This window comes from Phacochoerus africanus, chromosome 3, assembly GCF_016906955.1.
Source record: "Phacochoerus africanus isolate WHEZ1 chromosome 3, ROS_Pafr_v1, whole genome shotgun sequence".
Classification (NCBI taxonomy): Eukaryota; Metazoa; Chordata; class Mammalia; order Artiodactyla; family Suidae; genus Phacochoerus; species Phacochoerus africanus.
The window spans coordinates 186090363-186116760 of record NC_062546.1 but is presented as its reverse complement, the minus strand read 5'-3'; the positions used below and the strand labels follow the sequence as shown (position 1 = coordinate 186116760).

At 38.9% G+C, this 26398-nt stretch overlaps 1 protein-coding gene across 5 annotated transcripts in view; it reads left to right on the top strand.

Moving 5' to 3' along the window:
* Nucleotides 1-26398, top strand: part of USP37 (ubiquitin specific peptidase 37) — a 96519-nt gene that overhangs the window by 32341 nt on the left and 37780 nt on the right. For all 5 annotated transcript variants that reach the window (XM_047773495.1, XM_047773494.1, XM_047773493.1 and 2 more), the window contains 5 exons: nt 989-1073; nt 8954-9112; nt 12892-13023; nt 13186-13309; nt 13802-13992. In XM_047773495.1, coding sequence (XP_047629451.1) covers nt 989-1073; nt 8954-9112; nt 12892-13023; nt 13186-13309; nt 13802-13992 — 691 coding nt within the window. The remainder of the gene's footprint in view (nt 1-988; nt 1074-8953; nt 9113-12891; nt 13024-13185; nt 13310-13801; nt 13993-26398) is intronic.

Here is a 26398-nt window from a genome sequence, read left to right as displayed (position 1 = left end):
TATAGCATGATTTTGATAAATTGAAAGTTTAAGAGAATTCATTTGATCAAAACTCTAGGAATGATCTCCTTTTAGTGGTTCAGAGTTGTAATTGGAATCCTACAGAAAGAAGTATCTCTACAAAAAAGAAAAAAGAAAGTATCTCTAATATTATAATTGTTACCTCTGAAGTAATAGTACATTACATAAACTCTGTTATTGGTTTTCAGTTTTTATAATCAACCTGTAGTTACAAAACAGAATATTTAAAGATGTAATAAACTTTAATAATGTTGAAGTTAAGGTACATCTTACAGAAGTTGATGTGGAAGAGGAAGGGAGAAGGGAGTAAGTGGTCAAGTGAAAAGAAGATTCATGGCAAGTTCCCTGGTGGCACAGTGGATTAAGAATCTGGTCTTGTCACTGTTGTGCTTGGTTCACTGCTGTGGCACAGATTCAGTCCCTGGCCTGGGGACTTCCACATGTCATGGGCACAGCCAAAAAAAAAAGACAATGATAATTTATGGAACAAAATCTAGAAAGTTTAAGTGTTTTAAAGTTGCAGAACTAATCAGTAGAACTAAAATAACAGCTGATAATTGGTTAGAAGAGAACAAGAGTAGGGGTGATATAAGTGAGAAATTATTTCTAACTTTTCAAAGAGGAAGTCAGCTGAAACTGTTTAAAGTGAATAAATCAAAAAAATGACTAAAGAAATTATGGAAACATTATCTAGTGTCATAGAGGAAATTAGAAAAACTAAATTTCAAAAAAATGTTTAGAATTAGAAGCAAAACTTGTGGAGCTTAGGGCAAGGGAGTATTCTTTGCTATTATAACCTTTTCCACAGTGTTTGATCTTTTAACGTGCATATATGTGTATTATTTTGATGGAAAGGGGGGAGGGAAGAGTTAAATCATGAACAGGCTCAGTGCATAATTTTATTATTAAATGGACTTGAATGGTTGATTTAGGAATCATACTTTTCCCCTGTTTGTTCACTTTTTAGGGCTTTTACCTTTGCAGTCATCGTCTTTTTATGGTAGCAGAGCTGCATCCAAGGACTACTCTCCCAGCAGCACTAACCTAGACAGGTACGCTTTGGTTATATACCTTGTGGAGAACTTGAAGAGCTTTCTTCTTCAGAATATTAAATGATGGGTGGGCTGTAAAAAATGAATACCCTAATTTAAAGTAACAAAATTGATGAGAATCATAGATGCCTGACATTTTAGTTAGAAAGGACTCTAGGAGTTCCCGTCGTGGCGCAGTGGTTAACGAATCCGACTAGGAACCATGAGGTTGCGGGTTCGGTCCCTGCCCTTGCTCAGTGGGTTAAGGATCCGGCGTTGCCGTGAGCTGTGGTGTAGGTTGCAGACGCGGCTCGGATCCCGAGTTGCTGTGGCTCTGGCGTAGGCCGGTGGCTACAGCTCCGATTCAACCCCTAGCCTGGGAACCTCCAAATGCCGTGGAAGCGGCCCAAGAAATAGCAAAAAGACAAAAAAAAAAAAAAAAGAAAGGACTCTAGAGATGTTTTAGTTCAAACTCTTATTTTTACATTTTTCAACACTTCAATAAATTGATGTCTATAAAGATCTTTACCGAGACCACCGATTGTGACTGGCATTGTGATTCTAGGCCAGTGTATTTTCCATCATCCCAAGTGATGATAAACATAATAAGATCTCTCCTTTGAGGCATTTTAAAATCGGCTTTGTTGCTTGTGTATTTGTTAACCTGTCTACCAAAAGTTAAGGAATTTTTATTTTTAAAGGCAAAAGTTTCATGTTAGTGGGTATATCTTTTACTGGAAAAGCCTAATCGGAAATTTAATTGCTGAATCTAGAGATATAGATTAAATCTTTTGAGGTTTATTGGATATAAATATACAAGGAAACTGCTAAGCCCTTGTCAAATAAATGTGATCATGGAATGCTGCACAAAAGGGCACTGGGGAATGTAAAAAGTGAGGGGAATGGTGTATAATAGATATACTTTATAATGACATATTAAGTCATATGTTGTTTTTTACTAGAATTTAATTCAAAGTAAAAAATCTTATTTATGTTAAATGATTAAGGTGAAATAAAGAATTTGATATTGTATATTTAAGTATATCTAGCCTTGAGTGGTAACCCAGGCTACACTGTGACAGCAGTGGTAATAACTAAACTCTTTGAATTTAAGAGAGAGAAAGCTTGACATATATGTTTATTTGAAGAATCTTAAAGGAATATTAAGTTTAAAAAATAGTAAATTTGCTTTGCGTGATTCATTATGTACAATATAGATTTCTTCTCAAGATAATGAAGTGAGCATATTCATTACACATGGGAATAATTGAGGAAATAAAAAAATTTTTTAGGAGTTCCTGTTGTGACTCAGCTAAAGAACCCAGCTAGTATCCATGAGGATGCAGGTTTCATCCCTGGCCTTGCTAAGTGGGTTAAGGATCTGTCTGACATTGCTGCAAGCTGCAGTGTAGGTCACAGATGTGGCTTAGATCCTGTGTTGCTGTGGCTGTGGTGTAGGCTAGCAGCTGAGGCTCTGACTTGACCCTTAGCCTGGGAACTTCTATTCAGTGCTGCCCTAAAAAGAAAAAAAACTATACAGATTTATCACACTTAGAAAAAATTGTTTTTTTAATGCAAAGCTCCATTCAAAGATATGGTGGAAATTTCCAGGTTGGTGAAAAAACTAATATTGAGTAAATGCTGAAGTCCTAAATCATGAAAGAAACCCACAAACTAAGGGAGTTCCCTGGTGGTCTAGTGACGAGGATTCAGTGCTTTCACTGCGGCGGCCTGGGTTCAGTCCCTGGTCTGGAAACTGAGAACCCACATCAAGCTGCTGCATGCCATGGCCAAAAAAAACGAAGAAGAAGGAGAAATCCAAAACAAAACATTAAACCCAGACTAGAGTCAAGTATTTAGGGCTGGGTCTTCAAAACCAGCATGAGATTGGGAACTGAACATGACCCTAGAGCAGAACTTGGTTTCTTATTTGAAGCTGGTTAACTAGAACTGCTCTGTGTGCTAGTAAATCAAGGCAAAACACTTCTGTCTTATCACCTGAACGTGGCTGATGCTTCCTGAGCAGAGAGCAAATACTCCAAAATGAGGCTTGCATAGTTATTGGCATCTGCTTTAGTGTTACCTGTATAGGGGCAAGAATTCTGAACCTCTGGCAAAGTCCTATGCAGACTAGAAATTCAGATTGAGGCAGCTACTAAGCACATCTAAAATGCATGATCATGGGATGTAACACAGAGATGAGGTAGTAAATATAATGAAATTAAGAGACTTATGTTGGGCTCCTTGGTCCCTCCACATCTTAATGGCATTTTGGAAAAAAAGATTAAGGAGAATAAAGGCAAGGAATTTGTCAAAGAAATAATGGATGAAAATGATGGAAATCCACACATCGAACAGCCTCAACAAATGCCAAACAGCAAAATTTTTTAAAAAAAAATCCACATTGGAGTTCCCGTTGTGGCGCAGTGATTAATGAATCCGACTAGGAACCGTGAGGTTGCAGGTTTGATCCCTGGCTCGCTCAGTGGGTTAATGATCTGGCGTTGCCGTGAGCTGTGGGGTAGGTTGCAGACGAGACTCGGATCCCGCATTGCTGTGGCTCTGGCGTAGGCTGGCGGCTACAGCTCCAATTTGACCCCTATCCTGGGAATCTCCATATGCCGCGGGAGCCGCCCAAGAAATAGCAAAAAGACCAAAAAAAAAAAAAAATCCGCATTGTAAGAGATAATAGGTAAAGAAATTTTAAAAGCCAGAAAGAAAAATATCATCTGTAAAAGGAAAACTGACCAACAGTTAGCAACAAAAGGAAGACACTGAAGTAATAATATCAAATAATTCTATATCCAGCTAAATTTTAATTTTAAAAAATGCGAAGAATTACTGCTATTTTTAGAGTCACGAAAACAATTTATTTAGCAAGAAGAAAACTGAACAAAGGAAAGAGTAGAAGAAAAAGCATATTTAGGAGTTCTCTTACTGTACGGTGGGTTACAGACCCAGTGTCGTCACTGCAGTGCTTGGGGTCCCTGCTGAGGCTCGGGTTTGATCCCTGGCCCAGGAACTTCCACATACCATGGGCATGACCAAGAAAAGAAAGAAAAAGCATATTTAAAAATTAAATGCTTTTAGGAGTTCCCATTGTGGTTCATCAGTTTAAGGACCTGATGTTGTCTCCCTGAGGATGCAGGTTGGATCCCTGGCCTCACTCAGTGGGTTAAGGATCTGGCATTGCTACAATCTGTGGTGTGGGTCACAGATGTGGTTCAGATCTGATTTTGCTGTGATGTAGACCTCATTTGCAGCTCTGATTCGACCCCTATCCTTGGAACTTATATATACTGCAGGCATGGCCATAAAAAGGAAAACAAATTTTAATAATTTTTAATCATGTTGTATAAGCAATAGGGCTTATGGTAGACACTTCAAAAGTTACAAAGAGCGTACAGTGAAAGGCAAGTCTTGTAACTCCTGCTTATTCGTTTTCTTTCAAGAGACATCTACTGTTACCTTCCATGGTTATTCTATACATCTACATACATTTTGATAGTTTTTAATAAAATGATAGAATTAAAAACAAAAGTTCATAAAATATTATACAATAAGATATATAGGAGTGGAAAAGAGTACAGGGAAATTAAAACATTTTAAGTTCCTTTTTCGTTTGAGAGGAAGCCACAGTTAACTTAGACATATTAAAAAGTTAAAGACGGGAGTTCCCGTCGTGGCGCAGTGGTTAACGAATCCGACTAGGAACCATGAGGCTGCGGGTTCGGTCCCTGCCCTTGCTCAGTGTGTTGACGATCCGGTGTTGCCTTGAGCTGTGGTGTAGGTTGCAGACGTGGCTCGGATCCCGAGTTGCTGTGGCTCTGGTGTAGGCCTGTGGCTACAGCTCCGATTGGACCCCTAGCCTGGGAATCTCCATATGCCGTGGGAGAGGCTCAAGAAATAGCAAAAAGACAAAAAAAAAAAAAAGAAAGTTAAAGATGACTTCCACTTCTGGCCATAGTGGAGTAACGGACCAGATTACCCACCTTCATGAAACAGCTAAGGACCTAGACAAAATATATGAAACAGTGGATCTTAGGACATTGGACATGAGGCAGTGAAGGACACTGATCCTTGAGAGATGGGAAACAAATGAAATTAGCCTTAGGATTGCCCCAGCTTGCTTCCTAGTGAAAGTTTCCAGGTTGCCACAATGAAGGGGAACCCGGCAGAGCCAGCCCTGTGCTCTTCCTGGGTTGAGGAAGTGGAGCTAGGAATCCAGAGAGGCCAAGGCAGCTAGAATTCACAAAGCAGAGTACCATGTGGAAAAGCTACACAGAGAAAGAATTGTAGATATCTGCAAAGGGTCCCCTTTGAGTATGTATTTTGAGTGCTGATCAGCTGATGCAGACGAGAAAACTAGTCAAGGCCAAGGAAAGAACACCCAAAAGGATCTAAAGGAATAATATTTGGATCATACATAAAGCCAGGCGTAGTTCCTATTGCTAACAGCAGCAATTTGAACGCTAGGAAGGTCTTGCCTCATTAGTGCGGAAAAGTTATCCCTAGATGACCTGCTGCTCTGGTCCCACATAACAAACCTTAAAAATAAGACTGAGAAAGATCAAACTGTTTTCCAGGTAACCTAACCACATCCTAGAACAAGATTTGAGAATGTTTATAGAATCAAGAATATTCAGCACCCAGGAGTTCCTGTCATGGCTTGGTGGTTAACGAACCCCACTAGTATCCATGAGGACGTGGGTTCATCCCTGGCCTTGCTCAGTGGGTTAAGGACCAGGTGTTGCCGTGAGCTATGGTGTAAGTCGAACGAAGATGTGGCTCGGATCCCGCATTGCTGTGGCTGTGGTGTAGGCTGGCAGCTACAGCTCTGATTTGACCCCTATCTGGGAACCTCCATATGGCCCTAAAAAGACCAAAAAAAAAAAAAAAAGAATGCTTAGCACCCCACAAAATAAAATTCACAGCATCTGGCATCTAAGAAAATGTTACTAGGTAATAACAAATAGAAAAAGACAACTCATAAGGAATAGAAAAATTAATAAATACTCAGAAATGGCACAGATGATAGAACAGATAAACATTAAAACAGTTGTTAACTGAAATCATAAATTACATTAAGTATACACTAAATATTCCAATTAAAGAGAAAGACTGGATTTTATTTATTTTTAAAAATTTTTATTAAAGTATGTTTGAGGCGTTCCCATCGTGGTGCAGTGGTTAACGAATACAACTAGGAACCATGAGGTTGCAGGTTTGATCCCTGGCCTTGTTCAGTGGGTTAAAGGATCTGGTGTTGCCGTGAGCTGTGGTGTAGGTTGTAGATGCGGCTCGGATCCTGTATTGCTGTGGCTCTGGCGTAGGCCGGCGGCTACAGCTCCGATTAGAACCCTAGCCTGGGAATCTCCACATGCTGCGGTGCAGCCCTAGAAAAGGCAGAAAGACCAAAAAAAAAAAAAAAAAGTTTGATTTACGATATTCTGTTGATTTCTGCTGTACATCAGAGTGACACAGTCATACATATATATTATACACACATACACATTCTTTTTCTCATATTCTGTCATGTTCTATTAGAAGTGATTGGATATGGTTCCCTGTGCCATAGAGCAGACTTCATTGCTTATGCATTCTAAATGTAATAGTTGGCAGGTATTAACCCCAAACTCCCAGTCTATCCCACTCCCTCTCCCTCCCCCTTGGAAACCACAAGTTTGTTCTCCATGTCTGTGAATCTGTTTCTGTTAAGTAGTTAGGATCATTTGTGCCATATTTTATTTTATTTTAGTATTTTTTTGGCTGCACCACAGCATATGGAGTTCCTGGACCAAGGATCAGATCAGAGCTGAAGCTGCCACCTAACTACAGCTGTGGCAACTCTGGATCTTTAACCCACTGCGCCTGGCTGGGGTTTGGACCCACATCCCAGTGCTCCCAAGATGCCATTGATCCTGTTGCACCACAGTGGGAACTCCTGTGCCATATTTTAGATCCCACATATAAGTATTTGAGAAAGACTGAATTTTAAAGAATAATAATCTGTATACTATTTAAAAATAAATTTCACAAATATACTTTGCATTGGCCAAACTCGGTGTTTAGGAGTACATAGTAAGGAATAACACTGTTAGAAAGCTAATGATAACTTTTAGGGTAGAGAAATGGGCTTGTGCTTGAAGGGGTCCTTGGAGGCTTTTGACATTAATGGTTGTTACGTATGTGTTTGCTTTGTAAAAATTTTAACTCCATGCTTGATTTTTAATTAATAAACTTTATTTTTATTTATTTATTTATTTATTTTTGCCATTTCTTGGGCCGCTCCCGCTGCATATGGACGTTCCCAGGCTAGGGGTCTAATTGGAGCCATAGCCACTGGCCTATGCCCGAGCCGCAGCTGCAGCCTACACCACAGCTCACGGCAACGCTGGATCCTTAACCCAATGAGCAAGGCCAGGGATCGAACCCGCAACCTCATGGTTCCTAGTCGGATTTGTTAACCACTGCGCCACGACGGGAACTCCAGTAAACCTTATTTTTTAGAGAAGTTTTAGGTTCACAGCAAAATTGAGCAGAAAATTCAGTGTGCTTAATACTCGTGTCCTCCTTTCCACACACAGCTTCCCTCAATATCATCATCCCATACCACAGTGTTACACGTTTGATTTTTATACCTTTATTTGTATTTCACAACTCTTTTTTTTTTTTAAGTAAAACAAACAGTGGGTAACAGATGGCCTCACCACACAATAAATTGCTTGAGGACATTTGGTTTTTCCTTATAGATAGTGTTCTTGCTTTCCAAGAAATACAAAAAAGTAAATGTCCAAGCAGATCAAAGACCTGAATAGAAGGGAAGATAAGATTTTAAACTTTTAAGAGGAAATCTAGGAGAACATTTCTCTGACCTTTTGTTATGGAATGGTTCTTAAACAAGATATAAAAATTGAAACTATAAAGAAAAGATGGATATGTTCAACTTCAGTAGTAATCAGGAAAACTTAAAATAACAGTGAGATTATGTTTCACTCATTAGAGTAATGTAATGGAGACCATGTGAAGAAAAGGACTATTGATGGAAATATAAATTGGTACAATCTTTTTGGAAAACAATCACACTAAGAAAATTAAAAATGAAAATCAAGGAGGAGTTCCCAGTGTGGCACAGCAGAAATGAATCCCAGTAGTATCCATGAGGATGTGGGTTCAATCCCTGGCCTTGCTCAGTAGCTTGGGGATCTGGCATTGCTGTGGTATAAGTCACAAACGTGGCTTGAATTCTGAGTTGCTGTGGCTGTGGTGTAGGCCGGCAGCTATAGCTCTGATTTGACCCCTAGCCTGGGAACTTCCATATGCCTCAGGTGCTGCCCTAAAAAGGAAAAAAAAAAAAAAGAAAGAAAGAAAGAAAGAAAATAATTGAGTTACCACTGTGATGCAGTGGGTTAAGAATCCAACTCCAAAGGCTCACATTACTTCAGAGGTGCGAGTTTGATCCCCAGCTCAGCACATTGGGTTAAAGGATCCACAGCTGTGGCTTGGATCATTCCCTGGTCCAGGAACTTCCATATGCCATGAGCGCAGCCATTAAAAAAAAAAGAGGAAAAGAAAATTGAAAATAATTCTAACATTTTCACTGCTAAGCATACAAATTAGGTTAAGTCCTCAAGGAGATTGGGTTAAGAATATTTGTCGTTGTTTGTAGTAGTGGGAAATGTTCACTGGCGAAATGTTTTCAAGACTAGGTAAACTAAAGTATTATATTCATTTAGTTGATAAAAGTGAATAAAATGATATGTAGTTCCCAAGTAATCAGTATTATTACTGATATTGCCTCAAATTTAGGATTTTTTTCCTGGACATTGATTTCTCTGACTAGGGAGAAAAAGTAGCATTCAAAATTGTTTTGCTTCTTCATTATTTGTTCTTTTTTATAGGACTAATATTTCAAGCCAAACTCCCTCTGCAAAAAGAAGTTTGGGATTTCTTCCTCAGCCAGCTCCTCTTTCTGTTAAAAAACTGAGGTGTAACCAGGATTACACCGGCTGGAACAAACCAAGACTGCCCCTTTCCTCTCACCAACAGCAACTGCAAGGGTAGGTAAATTCTTTTATCTTGCTTTCTTTTTATAAAGTGATTCAACTGAAGTATGTTTTACTTGGTATAAAAAAGTGATGAAAGGAGTCATTAATTATTGTTCTCAAATATGTACTCACTTATTAGAGATTTATCACATCCATAAAGTTAAGTCTCTGATTTTTGAACTTTGGAAAAACTATACACACCCACACACATACACACACACACACACACACACACACACACGTAAAACATTCCTCATAAAGCAGAAGATGAATATTCTTCAATCCCGTATACTTCATCCATCTCCTGAGATACTTCAACATTATGTTTTATTTAAATCCTTCCCAGCCCCTTTTGGCTTATATTTTTATCAAACACACAAAAATGAGATCATAGTAAAATAACTATAACAATAGTAGCAGTCTTACCTAAAGTGTTTTTTGTTAAGTGGGAGAAACTGTGCTAGGTGTTTAAATGAATTATTTTTCTTCAGGTCCTTGCAACAGCTCTATGAGCTAGAGATATATGAAAAATCTGTTTTTATAGATGAGATAACTAAGGTTTAGAGAAGTTAGTTAACTTACTCAAGGTATTATAGTCAGTAGTAAGGCAATAGGAAGTCTAAGCAGTTGGACTCCACCTGCATTTTTTTTTCTTCCAATTTTCTTGAGATATAATTGACATACAGCACTATATTAGTTAAAATTGTACAGCATGATGATTTGTCTTCATACATCATGAGATGACTAAGTAAGTTTAGTGAATATCCATCACCTTATATAGATATGAAATAAAAGAAAAAAGTATTCCTGGAGTTCCCATTGAGATGCAGTGGAAACAAATCCAACTAGGAACCGTGAGGTTGTGGGTTCGATCCCTGGCCTCACTCAGTAGGGTTAAGGATCCGGCGTTGCCGTGACCTGTGGTGCAAGTTGCAAATGTAGCTCTGATCTGGCATTGCTGTGGCTGTAGTATAGGCCGGCAGCTACAGCTCCAATTAGACCCCTAGCCTGGGAACCTCCCTATGAGTGGGTGTGGCCCTAAAAAAGCAAAAAAAAAAAAAAGGAAAAAGTATTCCTTGTGATAAGAATTCTTAGGATTTATTCTCTTTCTTGTGTAACATATAGCAGTGTTAATTATATTAACCATGTTGTACATTATATTCCTAGCAATTATTTGTCTTATAACTGGAAGTTTATACCTTTTGACCACATTCATCCAGTTCCCCCTTCCCCTGCTCCCCACTTCTGATAACCATATATCTGATCTCTTCTATGAGTTTGTTTGTTTTTGGAGTATAATTGACCTACAACACTATGTTAGCATTGGTGCACAGCATCGTGATTTGATATTTCTATAAATTTCAAAATGATGACCACATCTACTTTCATTCTTAATCACTATGCTTCATTACTTCTCTGTCCCTTGGCTTTTTCTACCCCACATTAATTATGTGCATCCCCATGTACATTACCCTTAACTGCGTTAGTGTGCATTTAGGTTTCCCTTTTTCCAGTTACGATCCAGGCTAGACTGAATATGTGTATGTGTTTGTTTAATACTTGTTAGAACTTTTTTTTTTTTTAAGAGCTGCACCCACGGCATATGGAGGTTCCATATCCAACCAGAGCTACAGCTAGGGGTCAAATTGGAGCTACAGCTGCTGGCCTATGCCACAGCCACAGCAACGTGGGTCCGAGTCATTTCTGTGACCTACGCCACAGCTCTCCGCAACACCGGATCCTTAACCCACTCAGCAAGGCTGGGGATCAAACCCGTGTCCTCATGGATACTAGTCAGTTTCGTTAACCACTGACCCATGAAAAGAACTCCTAGAACTTTGCTATAGGGTAAATTTTGGGAAGTAGAATTATAAAGGCTAAGGAAGGCACTCTGAAATTTCTGACTACTTTTACCACATTGCTCTCCCCAAACTTACTGCTGGCCTACGCCACAGACATAGCAACGCCAGATCTGAGCCATGACTGTGACCTACACCACAGCTCATAGCAGTGCTGGATCCTTAACCCGCTGAGTGAGGCCAGGGATCAAACCTGCATCCTCAAGGATTATAGTCAGGTTTGTAACCTGCTGAGTCACAACAGGAACTCATGTTCCAGGCCAAATCTATGTAATTTATTCTAAGGCTAATTTAATTCCTTTTCTGAAGCATAGCCTCTCTGTGGTCTCTACTAATGCCCCTTAAATTCATCTGGGTCTCTCTGCTCTGGCGGTTGGGAATTCAAACAATTTTAGGTCCTGCTTGAGCCCTGAGAATTGTTCAGCTAATAGTTCCCCAGTAATCATTCTTTTCCTTGAAGCTCTTGCCTGGTGTCATGAGGTTTTACCACCGTTTGTATGCACAGGTTGGTACTCAGTCAAATACTCAAGCGGACCTCTGTGCAGACTTCTGTAGTTCTTCTTTTGCACAGCTCCTTCCTCTCAGTTATTCTGTCTCAGAAACCTTAGCAATCTCAGCCTCTCAAACTCCAATTCCTTTCAACTCAACTCAGCAAGATTTCTGGGCTCCTTTTGGATACCCCTCTCTGAAATCCAGTTCACAAATTGCCTCCAGGTTGAAACTCTGCATAAATGGTATGTGTGATAGCATTTGTTTCCCTTCTTTTAGGGATTTCAGTCCTGCACTGCCTGTTCCAATGTTTTGAGCAGTTTTGTGAGATATTCCAGACCTCAGTCTGAGGTGGAAGTTCTTAAGGGTGTTCAAAATTGACATCACTAATAAGTATCATAGGAATATCCTGTGCCTCTGAATGTGATGCCCTTGTGAGGACACAGTGTCACTACATATTACTATCTGGTCTTCAGCCTGAGCAGAATCTTGTCATGAGGAAATAACAAACCCAATATGAGGAACATTCCTTTCAAAACTGGGTGGGAGGCACGGGGATGGGCAATGAGAGTGTGCTGTATTCTTCACAGATGTCAGGGTCTTGAAAGAGAAAGCTGAAGAATTATTCCAAATTTCCAAATTAAGAAAACTTAAGAGACATGAAAACTAAGTGCATTCTCTTATCCTGGACTGAATCTTGTGCTGAGGGAGAAAAATGCTATAAAGAAACAATGGGTCATTTGACAAAATTGGATTGAGAAAGTGTATTAGATAAAAGTATTAGTATTAAATTTTATAATGCTTATAACTGTACTCTGGTTATAAAGAGAATGTTGTTGTTCTTTTGAAGCATACCCTGAAATATTTAGAGCTAAATAGATGATCTATGCATTAACTCTCAAATGGTTTAGGAAAAATGTGTAGAGGGTGTTAAATGATAAAGCACATAGTACAGAAGGGTTTACAGTTGGTGAATTGGGATAAAGAATATTATTGTACAATTTTTCTGAAAGTGTGAGAATATTCCCAAATGAAAGTTTTTAAAAAAGGTGTACTTTGGTATAATGTTTGGCAGTATCCATTAAAGCTAAAACTATTCTGGGTAAGTCCCCAATCCTTTTTAGCATTCATTTGAAAATGTGTAATTTTCCTTTAGGTGAAACTAAACTGTAATAATGCTACAATGTATTAGTTCTCTTAAGTGTGGTCTCTAGACCCACAGCAGCAGCAACTGTGTGGGATCCTTTTAGACGAGAAAACTTTTGCATCACCCCTACCAGACAGAATCAAAAACTTAAGTTGGGGTCCAGCAATATATATTTTAACAAACCTTCCAGGTGATTCTGATGCATGCTAAAGTTGAGAGAACCCCTGCTCAAGTGATTATACTTGAGGAACTACTGTTGTCTTCAAAAGTACTATTTTTTTTTTTTTTATTTTCAGCTTCTCCAATTTGGGAAATACATGTTATATGAATGCTATTTTACAATCTCTGTTTTCACTCCAATCATTTGCAAATGACTTGCTCAAGCAAGGTATCCCATGGAAGAAAATCCCACTCAACGCACTTATCAGGTAATTGTTATATACTTACTCGGTAACCTTTTTACCTTATCGATTATAGAATAATGAAGTTTTAGACACTTAAAGTTTTGTGTCATTGTTAGAGGTCCTTAAAATATAATGCCATACATTGTTTTGTAAAACCTGCTAAATTTGTCTCTTTTGTTTCACCAGACGCTTTGCACACTTGCTTGTTAAAAAAGATATCTGTAATTCAGAGACCAAAAAAGATTTACTCAAGAAGGTTAAAAATGCCATTTCAGCTACAGCAGAGAGATTCTCTGGTTATATGCAGAATGTGAGTACTAATTATTTTTAAACACCTTAGAGATAGGGGAAATTGAAATGATTCTAGTATATCACTAGATTTTATCTTAAAATGAGATTTGTGTATGTGTGTTCATCACAGGTTGAAAAACCTGAGGGTGTCTGGTAAGGTTCAATATCATTGTTCTGTGTACTTGTCATATTTTAGTAATGTAGATGTGATTTGCCAGTGTGGGAACTTGGACTGTTTTAGCTACAACGGCTATTTTAGAGAAATCACTTTAAAAAAAAAATTAAGGAGTGATTCATTTATTTTTCATGCTAATTTAACTTATAGTTAGAAACATAAAACATATCATTTGTTTTTCAAAAGATAGGTACCCCCAAATCATTAGAGTAAATCTGACCTTTTTCCACATGTTACTGACTTCCAAGTGTTTTGGTTGCATAAGTCACAGTGTTAATAAGCTATAATTGTGACAAGAAATGTTTTGATCTGATTAAGAATATTACGCTTTCTTAGGATGCTCATGAATTTTTAAGTCAGTGCTTGGATCAGCTGAAAGAGGATATGGAAAAATTAAATAAAACTTGGAAGACTGAACCTGTTCCTGGAGAAGAAAATTCACCAGATGTTACAGCTACTAGAGTATACACTTGCCCTGTTATTACTAATTTGGAGTTTGAAGTTCAGCACTCCATCATCTGTAAAGCGTAAGTTGTCTCTAAGAAAGCTTTTTCCACTTTAATTCTTTATGGCAAGTAATTAAAATTCTTCTAGATGGTTTTAGTTTTTATCTTCATTCCTGTGTCATGGGGAAACATGAGTATGAATATCTTAATTCAGTGTCTTTTATCATCTATATGGGGTGAGAACTAAGGTGAACTTAAATATTTTGTCACATGCTTTAGTGCCGACTGAACAGTAAATTTTGGTCTACCTTTTGTGTGTATGTGTGTGTTTCCTTTTAATCACTGTGTGGCATATCAAACTTTTTGAGAATACTTGTACTTCTTTTTCCCTGAAAAAGACTCCCTCCTATTAGTTGCTTATTTTGTTGAACCAAATTGTTTTTCTTTAAAAAGGGGGTTTTGGTTTTTGTTTTTTTACAAAATTATTTTAACTTTTGCAGTGCCCTTTTTTTTTTTTTTTTTTTTTTTTTTGCTTTTAGGGCCACACCTGCAGCATATGGAAGTTCCCAGGCTAGGGGTCCAAACGGAGCAACAGCTGCCGGCCTACACCACAGCCACAGCAATGCAGGATCTGAGCCACGTCTGTGACCTGCACCACAGCTCATGGCAATGCTGGATCCTTAACCTAGTGAGCGAGGCCAGGGATCCAACCCGCAAACTTATGGTTCCTAGTCGGATCCGTTTCCACTTTGCCACTACAGGAACTCCTGCAAGTGCTTTTTTAACCATGTTTACATTAATTATTGTGACTTTATTTTCTACATTTAATTAATTTCCAGGCTCATTTTCAGGACTTCTATACCTGGCACTTCACATTAAAAGGTTCTAATTTGAATAATCTTACAGTTTCTGATAGTACATCTCTGAATACATTTTTTCAGAGAATGAATTTCTTCAGATTCCCCATATGAGTGAGAATTATTTCAGTAACTTTCATGTGACTTAATACAGAATTATTGAGTCACATACATCCCTTCCCCCTCAGTATACTACATATACTCTCCATCATATCCTGTTAACTCTGACACTTAGGAGAAACCTGATTTTGTTGGTAATTTTTTTTCTTCCTGAAAATGTGTGATATTCTTGATTTTTTGAAATTTGTGATTTTACTAATTTATTTCTAGTTATTGATCATTTTTAAAATGAATTTAAAATATCTTTGCAAAATAACATTTGAAGATTTGGAATTTTCTTTAGCTCGAGAAAGCTATTCTCTAAACTGCTTCTGTTCTGTTTGTTTTGGAGTTTTCTTTAGAAATACTCAACATCCGTATATTGGCTCTTCATTCTCTGTATTTTTTTTTTCCTTAGGCTGCTCAAAATGATGGTATTTACTGAGATCTTTTCCAACTATAATATTTTAGTATTTTTGACTAGAATTTGACTAGGACATTCACATGGACACTACACAGACAGTTGTTTTGCATTATTCATCTGTGACATTTTTTATCCTTGTGATTTCGTCAGTCTTTTTTTTTCCCCCCTAGTAGATAAATTATTTTGGGGGTCTGGATCTTAGAAATATAGTTCATCTCCTTGTAAAAGCTAGAGAGCCTATCAGGAGTTAATGTTACAGACAGCCATATTTCCCTTTCTTCTAATATACTTTTCAGACAAAATTTGTTCAAGTTGGAAAGAGAAGCAGTTTTTGTCACTGTTAATATTTCATTTAATTGTAAGAGTGCCAACCAAATTTCTTTTGATAGGAAAATTTCTCTTCCCTCTGATAGAAATGACCACAGGCAGCATAGGAAGAAAGAAGGCCATATCAAAGCAGTGGCTACCACACTGGGCCAGTAGCATCAGTCAGGCACTCTAGTTATACAGCACCTAAATGTTGGGGGTGCAGTTCAGGTGTGTGTACCAGTGCATGAAGTGACATGGCCATCACAGTATGTAGGCATGAGGCTGAACACCAGGCGACCAGACTGAACAGTGACCCAAGAATTGGCAAGTCTTGGAGGCAGCAAGGTTCTATGGGACCACAGCAGCTGTACAACTACCTCAGAGGCCTTGCCTTAGTTGCTTTATTGGTAATTTTCTTCAAGACAACTCTTTAAATATAAAATACTTTCTAACTGAAAGAAGGTTGCGTATACCTTATCCCCAAATTGTAATTTTCCATGTTGAATCTCTGGCTGTAGGTTAGTTTGACCAGTTTGCCAAAAGTACTTAATTTTTAAAAAACTATTACAGTTTTTTTTGTTTGTTTGGCCTACTGTGCAGCAGCTTGATGTGTTATCTCAGTTCCCAGACCAGTGTTTAAACCTGGGCCACAGAACTGAAGTGCTGAATCCTATCCCCCAGAGCACCAGGAAACTTCCTAAACTATTATAGCTTAGATTGACTGGTTTTCAACTCTAAGGCCTTTCAGTGTATTAATAATATATTCTTGAATATGAAGAATAAGCATGAATTCTCCGTTTAAAGAATTTAAAATATCTAAAACTAAATAATAATCCCCAGTAAAACCTCCTTCTGCAGTCTTCCCTATCTCAGTAGTGACAGTTCCATACTTGGAGTTTATCTGTACAAAAATGTGGTTTTTTGTTTTTTTGTTTCTCTTTTAGAGCTGCACCTGCAGTTCCCAGGCTAGCGGTTGAATGAGAGCTGCAGCTGCCTGCCTGCACAGCACAGCCACAACAATGCCAGACCCGAGCCACAGCTTATAGCAACGCCAGATCCTTAACCCACTAAGCAAGGCCAGGGATCGAACCCACATCCTCATGGGTGCTAGTCACATTTGTAACCCACTGAGCCACAACGGGAGCTCTCTGGTGTATTTCTTTTCTCTTTCTCTTACACCCCTGCCTCCCATATGCCAGCAAATCTCCTTCAAGATACAACAGAATCTGACCTCTTTTTACCACCTCCACTGTCACCACTCTGGTCCAAACCACTGTCATCTCTTGCCTGAATTATTGCAAAATCTTCTAAACTGATCTCTATTTCTCCCCTTGTCTCTCTGTAGTTTATTTTTTTATTTTTTCATTTTTTGGCTGCACTCACTGTATGTGGGAAGTCTGGGCCAGGGATTGAACCTGAGCCACAGCAGTGACAATGCCAGATCCTTAACCTACTGCACCAAGAAAGAACTCTTCTGTGTAGTCTCTTTTAAACATTAGCTAGGAGTTCCCATTATGGCTTAGTGGTTAATGAACCCAACTAGTATCTGTGTGGACGTGGGTTTGATCCCTGGCCTCGCTCAGGGTTAAGGATCCAGTGTTGCCATGAGCTGTGGTGTAGGTCACAGGCATAGCTCGGATCCTGTGTTTCAGTGGCTGTGGTGTAGGCCAGCAGCTACAGCTCTAATTCAACCCCTAGCCTGGGAGCCTCCATATGCCTCAGGTGTGGCCCTAAAAAGACAAAAAATAAAATTAAGTTAAAAATAAACATTAGCCAAAGCGATTCATTTAAAACGGATCTTAGGAGTTCCCATCATGGCTCAACGGTTAACAAACACAGCTAGTATCCATGAGGAGACGGGTTTGATCCCTGGCCTTGCTCAGTGTGTTAAGGATCCAGCGTTGCAACGAGCCATGGTGTAGGTCTCAGACGAGGCTCGGATCCCTTGTTGCTATGGCTGTGGTGTAGGCCAGGAGCTCCAGCTCTGATTCTACCCCTAGCCTGTGAACCTTCCTATGCCACAAGTGCTAGCCTAAAAAGACAAATAAAATAAAGTAAAATAAAATGGATCTTAATTCATGTCAGCCCTCTCTGTTCACAAGCCTTAGAATAAAAGCTGGAATTCTTGCTATGATCTACAAAACTCCATATTATGTGCCATTCTGCAACCCCTCCCAGTTAACTCTCTGACTTCACCTCCTATCACTCTTTCCCTTTTTCATTCTGTTCCAACCAAACCAGCTTTCTTGCTTTTTTTCAAAAATGCCAGCATCCTGGTACCTCAGGGCTTTTCCCTTACTGTTTCTTCATTCTCCAATTTTCTTTCCCTGTATTCTCACATAGCTAGTGCCCTCCCTTCTCCATATCTTTATGTAAAAGCCATGCTCAGTGAGCCATTTTCTTGCCATCATATCTAAAATTCCAGCTCTCTAGTTTCATCTTTTGCTTCTTTCTTCTCTACTTTGTTTTTCTTCTTTAACTTTTCATTAACATACTATATATTTACTTTTAAAAGTTTTTTTTATTATACTTGATTTAAATTGTTCTTTCAATTTCTGCAGTACAGCAAAGTGACCCAGTCATACATCTATACATACTCTTTCTCGTAATTACTTTTCATCATGTTCCATCACAAGTGATTGGATGTAATTCCCTGTGCTATATACATATACAGCAAGACCTCATTGTCTATTCATTCTAAACAGTTTGCATCTACTAACCCTGAACTCCCAGTCCATCCTATTCCCTCCCCTCCCCCTTGGCAACCACAAATCTGCTATCCATGTTTGTGAGTCTGTTTCTGTCCTGTGGATAGGTTCATCTGTGCCATATTTTAGATTCCACATGTAAGTGATATCATATGCCGTCTTTCTCTTTCTGACTTAACTTCACTTAGTATGAGAATCTCTAGTTCCATCCATGTTGCTCCATATGGCATTATCTTGTTCTTTTTTATGGCTGAACAGTATTCTGTTGTGTATATGTACCACATCTTCTTAATCCATTCATCCATTGATGGATGTTTAGGTTGTTTCCATGTCTTGACTATTGTGAATAGTGTTGCGGTGAAGGCAAGGGTACATGTGTGTTTTTGAGTGAAAGTTTTATCCAGATATATGGCCAGGAGTGGGATTACTGGATCATATGGTAGTTCTATGTTTAGTTTTCTGAGGAACCTCCATACTGTTTTCCATGATAGTTGTACCAATTTTCATTCCCCCCAGTAGTGTATTTTTTTTTTATGGTTTCCTTTGCTATGCAAAAGCATGTAAGTTTGATTAGATCCCATTGGTTTATTTTTTTCTCCTCACCCTCTCTAGTATTTGTTATTTGTAGACTTATTAATGATGACCATTCTGACCAGTGTGAGGTAGTACCTCATTGTAGTTTTGATTTGCATTTCTTTAATAATTAGTCATGTCAAGCATCTTTTCATGTGCCTACTGACAACCTGTATGTCTTATTTGGAGAAATGTCTATTTAGGTCTTCTGCCCATTTTTCAATTGGGTTCTTTGTTTTTTTGCTATTGAGTTGCATGAGTTGTTTATATATTTCAGAGATTAAGCCCTTGTCTGTTGCATCATTTGCAACTATTTTCTCCCATTCCATAGGTTGTCTTTTTTTTTTTTTTTTTAATGGTTTCCTTTGCTGTGCAAAAGCATGTAAGTTTAATTAGGTCCCATTGGTTTATTTTTGTTTTTATTTCTATTACCTTGGGCGACTGACCTAAGAAAACATTTGTAAGGTTGATGTTAGAGAATGTTTTGCCTACATCCTCTTCTAGGAATTCTGTGGTGTCTTATGATTAAATCTTTAAGCCATTTTGAGTTTATTTTTGTGCATGGTATGAGCATGTTTTCTAGTTTCATTGATTTATGTGGAACTGTCCAGTTTCCCCAGCACTACTTGCTGAAGAGATTGTCTCTTTCCCATTTGATATTCTTGCCTCCTTTGTTGAAGAGTAATTGACTGTAGGTGTCTGGGGTTATTTCTGGGCTCCCTATTCCGTTCCATTGGTCTCTGTGTCTGTTTTTGTACTAGTACCAGCTGTCTTGGTTATTGCAGCTTTGTGATATTGTCTGACGTCTGGGAGAGTTGTGCCTCCTGCTTTTTTTTTTTTTTCCTTAGGATTGCTTTGGCAATTCTGGGTCTTCTGTGGTTCCATATAAATTTTTGGATTGTTTGTTGTAGTTCTGTGAAAAATGTCATGGGTAATTTGATAAGGATCACATTGAATCTGTAGATTGCTTTGGATAGTATGACCATTTTAATGATATTAATTCTTCCAATCCAGGAACAGGGGATATCTTTCCATTTCTTTGAATCCTTTTTAATTTCCTTGATTAATGTTTTATAGTTCTCAACATATAAGTCTTTCACTTCCTTGGTCAGCTTTATTCCTAGGTATTTAAGTATTTTTTTATATTCCTTTTCCAATATTTCATTGTTTATATGCAGAAATACAACTGATTTCTGAATGTCCATCTTGTATCCTGCTATTTGCTGAATTCGTTGATGAGTTTGAGTAGTTTCTCTGGGGAGTCCTAAGTGTTTTCTATATATAGTGTCATGTCATCTGCATGGCGTGACAATTTTACCTCTTCTCTTCCAATTTGGATACCTTTTATTTTCCTTTGTTTGTCGAATTGCTTCGGCTAGGACCTCCAATACTGTGTTGAATAAAAGTGGTGAGAATGGGCATCCTTGTGTTGTTCCAGGTTTTAGCGGGAACACTGAGCTTTTCTTGGTTGAGTATTATATTGGCTGTGAGTTTGTCATAAATGGCTTTTATTATGTTGAGATGTGTTTCCTCTATACCCCCTTTGGTAAGAGTTTTTATTATAAATGGATGTCAAATTTCGTCAGGTACTTTTCTGTGTCTATTGAGATGATCATGTGGTGTTTGACTTTTATTTGTTGTTGGATTTGGTTGGCTAAAATTTTGATGAGAATTTTTGCATCTATATTCATCAAAGATATTGGCCTATAGTTTTCTTTTTTGGTAATATCTTTGTCTGGTTTTGGTATTAGGATGATGGTGGCTTCATAGAATGTCTTTGGGGGGTGGTTCCTTCAGTCTTTTGGAAAAGTTTCCCAAGAAGGTAGGTATAAGTTGATCTTTGTACTTTTAGTAGATTCACCTGTGAAGCCAGCTGGTCCTGGACTTTTTTTTTTTTTTACTTGTTTTTAGGGCTGCACCTCTGGCATATGGAAGTTCTAGGCTAGGGGTCAAATCAGAGCTGCAGCTGCTGGCCTGCACCACAGCCATAGCAACGTAGGATCCCAGCCACGTCTGTGACCTATACCACAGCTCACCACAGTGCCGGATCCTTAACCCACTGAGGCCAGGGATCAAACCCGCATCCTCACAGATACTAGTCAGATTCGTTTCTGCTGCACCACAATGGGAACTCCCTGGTCCTGGACTTTTGTTTGTAGGGAGTGTTTTTATTACATATTCAATTTCATTTCTAGTGATAGTTCTGTTTAAATCATCTATTTCTTCTTGATTCATTTTTGGTGGGCTGTATATCTCTAGAAAGTTGTCCATTTCTTCTAGGCTTTCAAATTTGTTGGCATATAATTGTTCATAGTATTCTCTTATGGTTTTTTACATTTCTCAGTATCTGTTGAGATTTCTCCTTTTTCATTTCATATTTTGTTTATTTGGGTTTTTTCTCTCCTCTTTTTGGAAAGTCCAGCTAGAAATTTGTCAGTTTTGTTTGTCCTTTCAAAGAACTGGATCTTGGTTTTGATTTTTTCCTATTGTGTTTTTTTGTTTCGTTTGCGTTTTAGGGCTGCATATGGAAGTTCCCAGGCTAGGGTTCAAATCAGAGCTACAGCTGCTGGCCTATACACAGCTGACAGCAACGCCAGATCCTTAACCCACTGAACAAGGCCAGGGATCAAACCCATGTCCTTACTGCTGAGCCACAATGGGAGCTCCTTTTCTAATGTTTTTCAAATCTCTGTTTTATTGATTTTGTCTCTGATCTTTATGGTTTCCTTTCTTCTGCTGACTTTAGGTTTTGTTTGTTCTTTTTCTAATTCTTTTAGGTGGTAGGTTAAGTTGTTGATTTGGGATTTTTCTTCCTTTTTGAGGAAGGCTTGTGTTGCTATGAACTTCCCTCTAAGAACTGCTTTTGCAGCTTCCCATAGATTTTGAATGGTTGTGTTTTCCTTGTCATTTGTCTCACAGTATTTTTTAATTTCCTTTTTGATTTCCTCATTGACCCATTGGTTTTTTAGTCACATGTTGTTTAGTCTCCTTGTAGTTAGTTTTTTCTCATTTCTTTTCCTGTGGTTGATTTCTAATTTCATGCCAATGTAGTAAGAGAAAATGCTTGAAATAATTTCTGTACTCTCAAATTTGTTGAGTTTAGTTTTGTGTCCCAGTATGTGATCAATCCTTGAGAATGTTCCATGTGCACTTGAAAAGAATGTATATTTTGATTTTTTTGGATGTGATGTCCTGAAAATATTAAGTCTGTTTTATTGTGTCAGTTAGGCTTTCTGTTGCCTTATTGATTTTCTATCTAGAGGATCTGTCCAATGATGTGAGTAGGGTGTTAAAAATCTCCTGCTGTTATTGTAGTCCCATCACTTTCTCCTTTTATGTCTGTTAATATTTGTTGTATGTATTTGGGTGCTCCTATATTAGGGGCATATATATTGACAAGTGTATATATCCTCTTCTTGAATCAATCCTTTTATCATTAAATAGTGTCCTTCTTTGTCTTTCTTTTTTTTTTTTTGTCTTTTTTGCTATTTCTTTGGGCCGCTCCTGCAGCATATGGAGGTTCCCAGGCTAGGGGTCAAATCGGAGCTGTAGCCACCGGCCTACGCCAGAGCCACAGCAACGCAGGATCCAAGCCGTGTCTGCAACCTACACCACAGCTCACGGCAACGCCGGATCGTTAACCCACTGAGCAAGGGCAGGGATTGAACCCGCAACCTCATGGTTCCTAGTCAGATTCGTTAACCACTGCGCCGTGACAGGAACTCCTTCTTTGTCTTTCTTTATGGGCTTTGCTTTAAAGTCATTTTGTCTGAGATGAGTATTGCAGCTCCCACTTTCCTGTCATTTCTAGTCACATGAAATATCTTTTTCCATCCCCTCACTTTCATTGTATATGTGTCCTTTGCCTTAAGGTGAGTCTTATAGGCAGCATATTGTAGGCTCTTGTTTTTTTTATCCAGTCTGGCATTCTGTGTTTTGATTAGAGCAGTCCGTTGACATTTAAGTTAATTATTGATAAAAATGCATTTATTGCCATTTTACACTTTGTTTTCCAGTTGATTCTATGTTCCTCCCTTGTTCCTTTTGTTTTAAGGTCAATGATTTCCTTTTATCTTATGCTTGTATCCTCTTTTTAACTCTTGTGAATGTATTTTTTGGTTTCGATTTGTGTTTGCCCTGTTTTTGAAGTATGTTAATCCTTTGCTATATTTGCTTGCTTTAGCCTGATAGTCATCTAAGATCAAACACATTCTAAAAAAAAAAAGTTAAATTTTCTTACTTTCCTTTCCCACATTTTATGATTTTGATGTCCTTTTTTATGTCTTCATGTTTATCCTTTTGCTGTTCCTTGTGTTTATTGTCATTTTTTTTTCCCTTTTAGATCTGTATATTGGCTTATTTAAGTGATTACTTTCCAGTTGTGATTTCCTCCATCCTGTGTCTTCTTACTTCTTTCCTATTTAGAGGAGACCTTTCAGTATTTCTTTTAGAATGGGTTTAGCATTGCTGTATTCTTTTAGTTTTTGTTTGTTGGAAAAATTCTTTTATTTTCCTTCTATTTTAAATGAAAATCTTGCTGATTAAAGTATTGTAGGCTGCACATTTTTGCTTTTTAAAACTTTGAATATATCTTGCCTATAATGTTTCTGTAGAGAAATCAGCTGATAGCCTTAGGGGGTTTCCCTTATAATTAACTCTTTGTTTTTATCTTGCTGTCTTTAGAATCCTTTCCTTTAACTTTTGCCATTTTTATTATAATATGTCTCAGTGTGGGTCTGTTTGGGTTCAACTTGTTTGGGGCCCTCTGTGCTTCCTGTACTGTGATAGCTGTTTCCTTTAGATTTGGAAGGTTTTCAGCCATAATTTCTTTAAATATATTTTCAATTATCTTTTCTTTTTCTTCACCTTCTGGAATACCTATTATGCATAGATTGGCCCGCTTTATATTATCTCTTATATTGCTTTCATGTTTTTTATTTGGTATTCTACCTGCTGTCCTGATGGGTGCTTTCTATTATTCTGTCTTCCAAGTCACTTATTCGTTCCTCTGCATTATTCATTCTGCTCTTCAGTGCCTTTAACTCAACTTGCAACTCTGCAAATGAATTTTCTAATTTTTCTTGGCTGCTCCTTATGTTTTCTAGTTCCTTTTTAAAGTAATCTGCATTACTCTTCATATCTGTTCTTAATTCCTTCATATTTGCTCTTAATTCCTTCACTATTTTGACTCTCTCCTTTTTGAACTCAGTGTCTGTTAGGCTGCAGAAGTCTGTTTTATTGTTGTCTCCTTCAGGGGAATTCTGTTCTTTTAACAGGGAATGGTTCCTGAGCATCTTCATTTTGCTTATATTTTTCTTATACTGTGAGTTTAGAGAAAACAACTACTGTAGTCTTAGAGGGCTCTGCCCTTGGGTAGTTTGTGAGAGCTTACTTCGTGTGTGGCGGGGGCTACTTGCAGTCTCTTTCCTCAGTGTGGGTGCAGGCTGTTATCTCCTTGATAGGAGGTGTGCCAGTGTAAGGACTGCACTTGCTTCCAGGAAGGTGGAGGCAATGGGCAGGGCTAATAGCCAGTTCCTGGTTGCTAGACTTTCAACAGTGGTGAGGATTGGTGGGGAGGTGGCCAGGCTGCTCCTGGTTGCAGGGCCCTGGGAAGTGGCAGTGACCCTCAGGGAGATGTAGGTGGGAACCAGAGCCTTTGGCAGCAGCAACAGCAAGGCCTGTGTGTTCCCAGGAGAGTGAGAGCAAGGAGTGACACGCACTTGCAATGCCCTCCTCTGTGGTGACCCCAGAGGTGACTGGGGTCATAGGTGGTGCCTGTTCACAGACCCCTAGTGATGGTGGGCCACACCCACCTCTGGAGTCTGAGATGCCTGTGTCACTTTTCCCCTGCCACCCACAGCCCACACAAAAGATGCCCCTCTATCCGAGAGCCCATGTTTGCACAGAGAAAGATATTCCTATAGGGGTCCTGCCCCTCCTCCTCTCACCCTGCCAACAATGGTGCCTTGCTTGTCCTATTGGCCTAAGCCTCCTCCTGTGCTTCCTCAGCTGTAGCACTCCACTCCTCATCCCATGGTGCACCACTCCCTAGCCCCTCAGGCTATTTCCACACAACCAAACCTAGTGCTGTCCCCGGAACTGATCTCCAAAGCCTGAGCCCCAGCCCCCAGCCTTCACCCAAGCTTCTCAGTGTGTGGCGTCTGAGGGCAGTGATACCAGTGGTCTGTGTGGCTCTTTCTGTTGTGCCCTCCTTGGTCCAGCTGCTGTGCTTTTTTTCTCTGAGGACTTGTGGTTCCCCCTCCAGGACTGTGGCCTCCCAGGGTGTAGGTTCCTTTCCTCTTTCACAGCTCCCTCTCAGGAATGCTGGTCCCATCCTGATTCCTCCCTCTCTCTCTCATTCTCTTTCTCTTTTTCTTTTTTTTCTATCTAGTTATGTGAAGGGTTTCTTGCACTTTTTGGAGGGTAAGGTCTTCTGCCAGAGTTCAGTGGATGTTCTGTGCCAGTCATTCTACATGTGGAAGGTTTTTTGTTTGTTTGTTTTTTGATGTGTTTGTGGGAGAAGGTGAATAGGTCTTATTCTTCCTCCAGATTGATCCTGCCCCCTACTTTTTTTTAATTATTTTTTTTTATTGTGTCTCTTCTCCAATAAAATAAAAGCTTCATGAAGGGAGATATTTTTGTCTTGGTTTGTTCTCTGCTACAACATCAGGCCTAAAACAGTTTCAGCATATAGGAGGCTATTCACTGATTTATAATAAATTGCCCCAAACTTAAGAGCTTAAAACATCTACTTACCTCAGTTCTGTAGGTCAGAGGTCTAGGCAGGATATGGCTGAGTTCTTTGCTCAAGGTATCAAAAAGCTGAAATCAAGGTGTTGGCTGGCTGTGGTCTCATCTGCAGTCCAGGGTCCCCTACTAAGCCATTTAAGGTTGTGAGCAGAATTTAGTTTCTTTCATTTATGGTACTGAGGTCCCCATTTGGTTAGCCCTTGGCTGGGGTAACTTGTTTCCTAAGGCTTCCCATAGTTTCTTACTATGTGGCCTCCATAGGAAGTTCACAGCAGTGTCTTTTGCTTTCTTCCATGCCAGCAGTCCATCTTTGTGTCTTCTAATTCTTGACTTTCCTCCGTTTTGAGGCCTCCAGATTTAAAGAGTTCATGTGATTAGGCCTGATCCACCCAGATAATCTCCTTTTTGATTAACTTTTCTCTTAAGTAGCATCAGGAATTCCCATCATGGCACAGCAGAAATGAATCCGGCTAGGAACCATGAGGTTGCAGGTTCAATCCTTGGCCTTGTTCAGTGGGTTAAGGATCTGGTGTTGCCATGAGCTGTGGTGTAGGTCGCAGACATGGCTCAGGTCTGGCATTGCTGTGGCTGTGGTGTAGGCTGGCAGCTGTAGCTCCTATTAGACCCCTAGCCTGGGAACCTCCATCTGCTGAGGGTGCAGCCATAAAAAAGCAGAAAAAAAAAAAAAAAAAGAAGAACAAACAAAAGAGATGAGTAGCATCAATAAGTGTTTATTGAATGAAGAACAACTATATTCTTATGGTCCG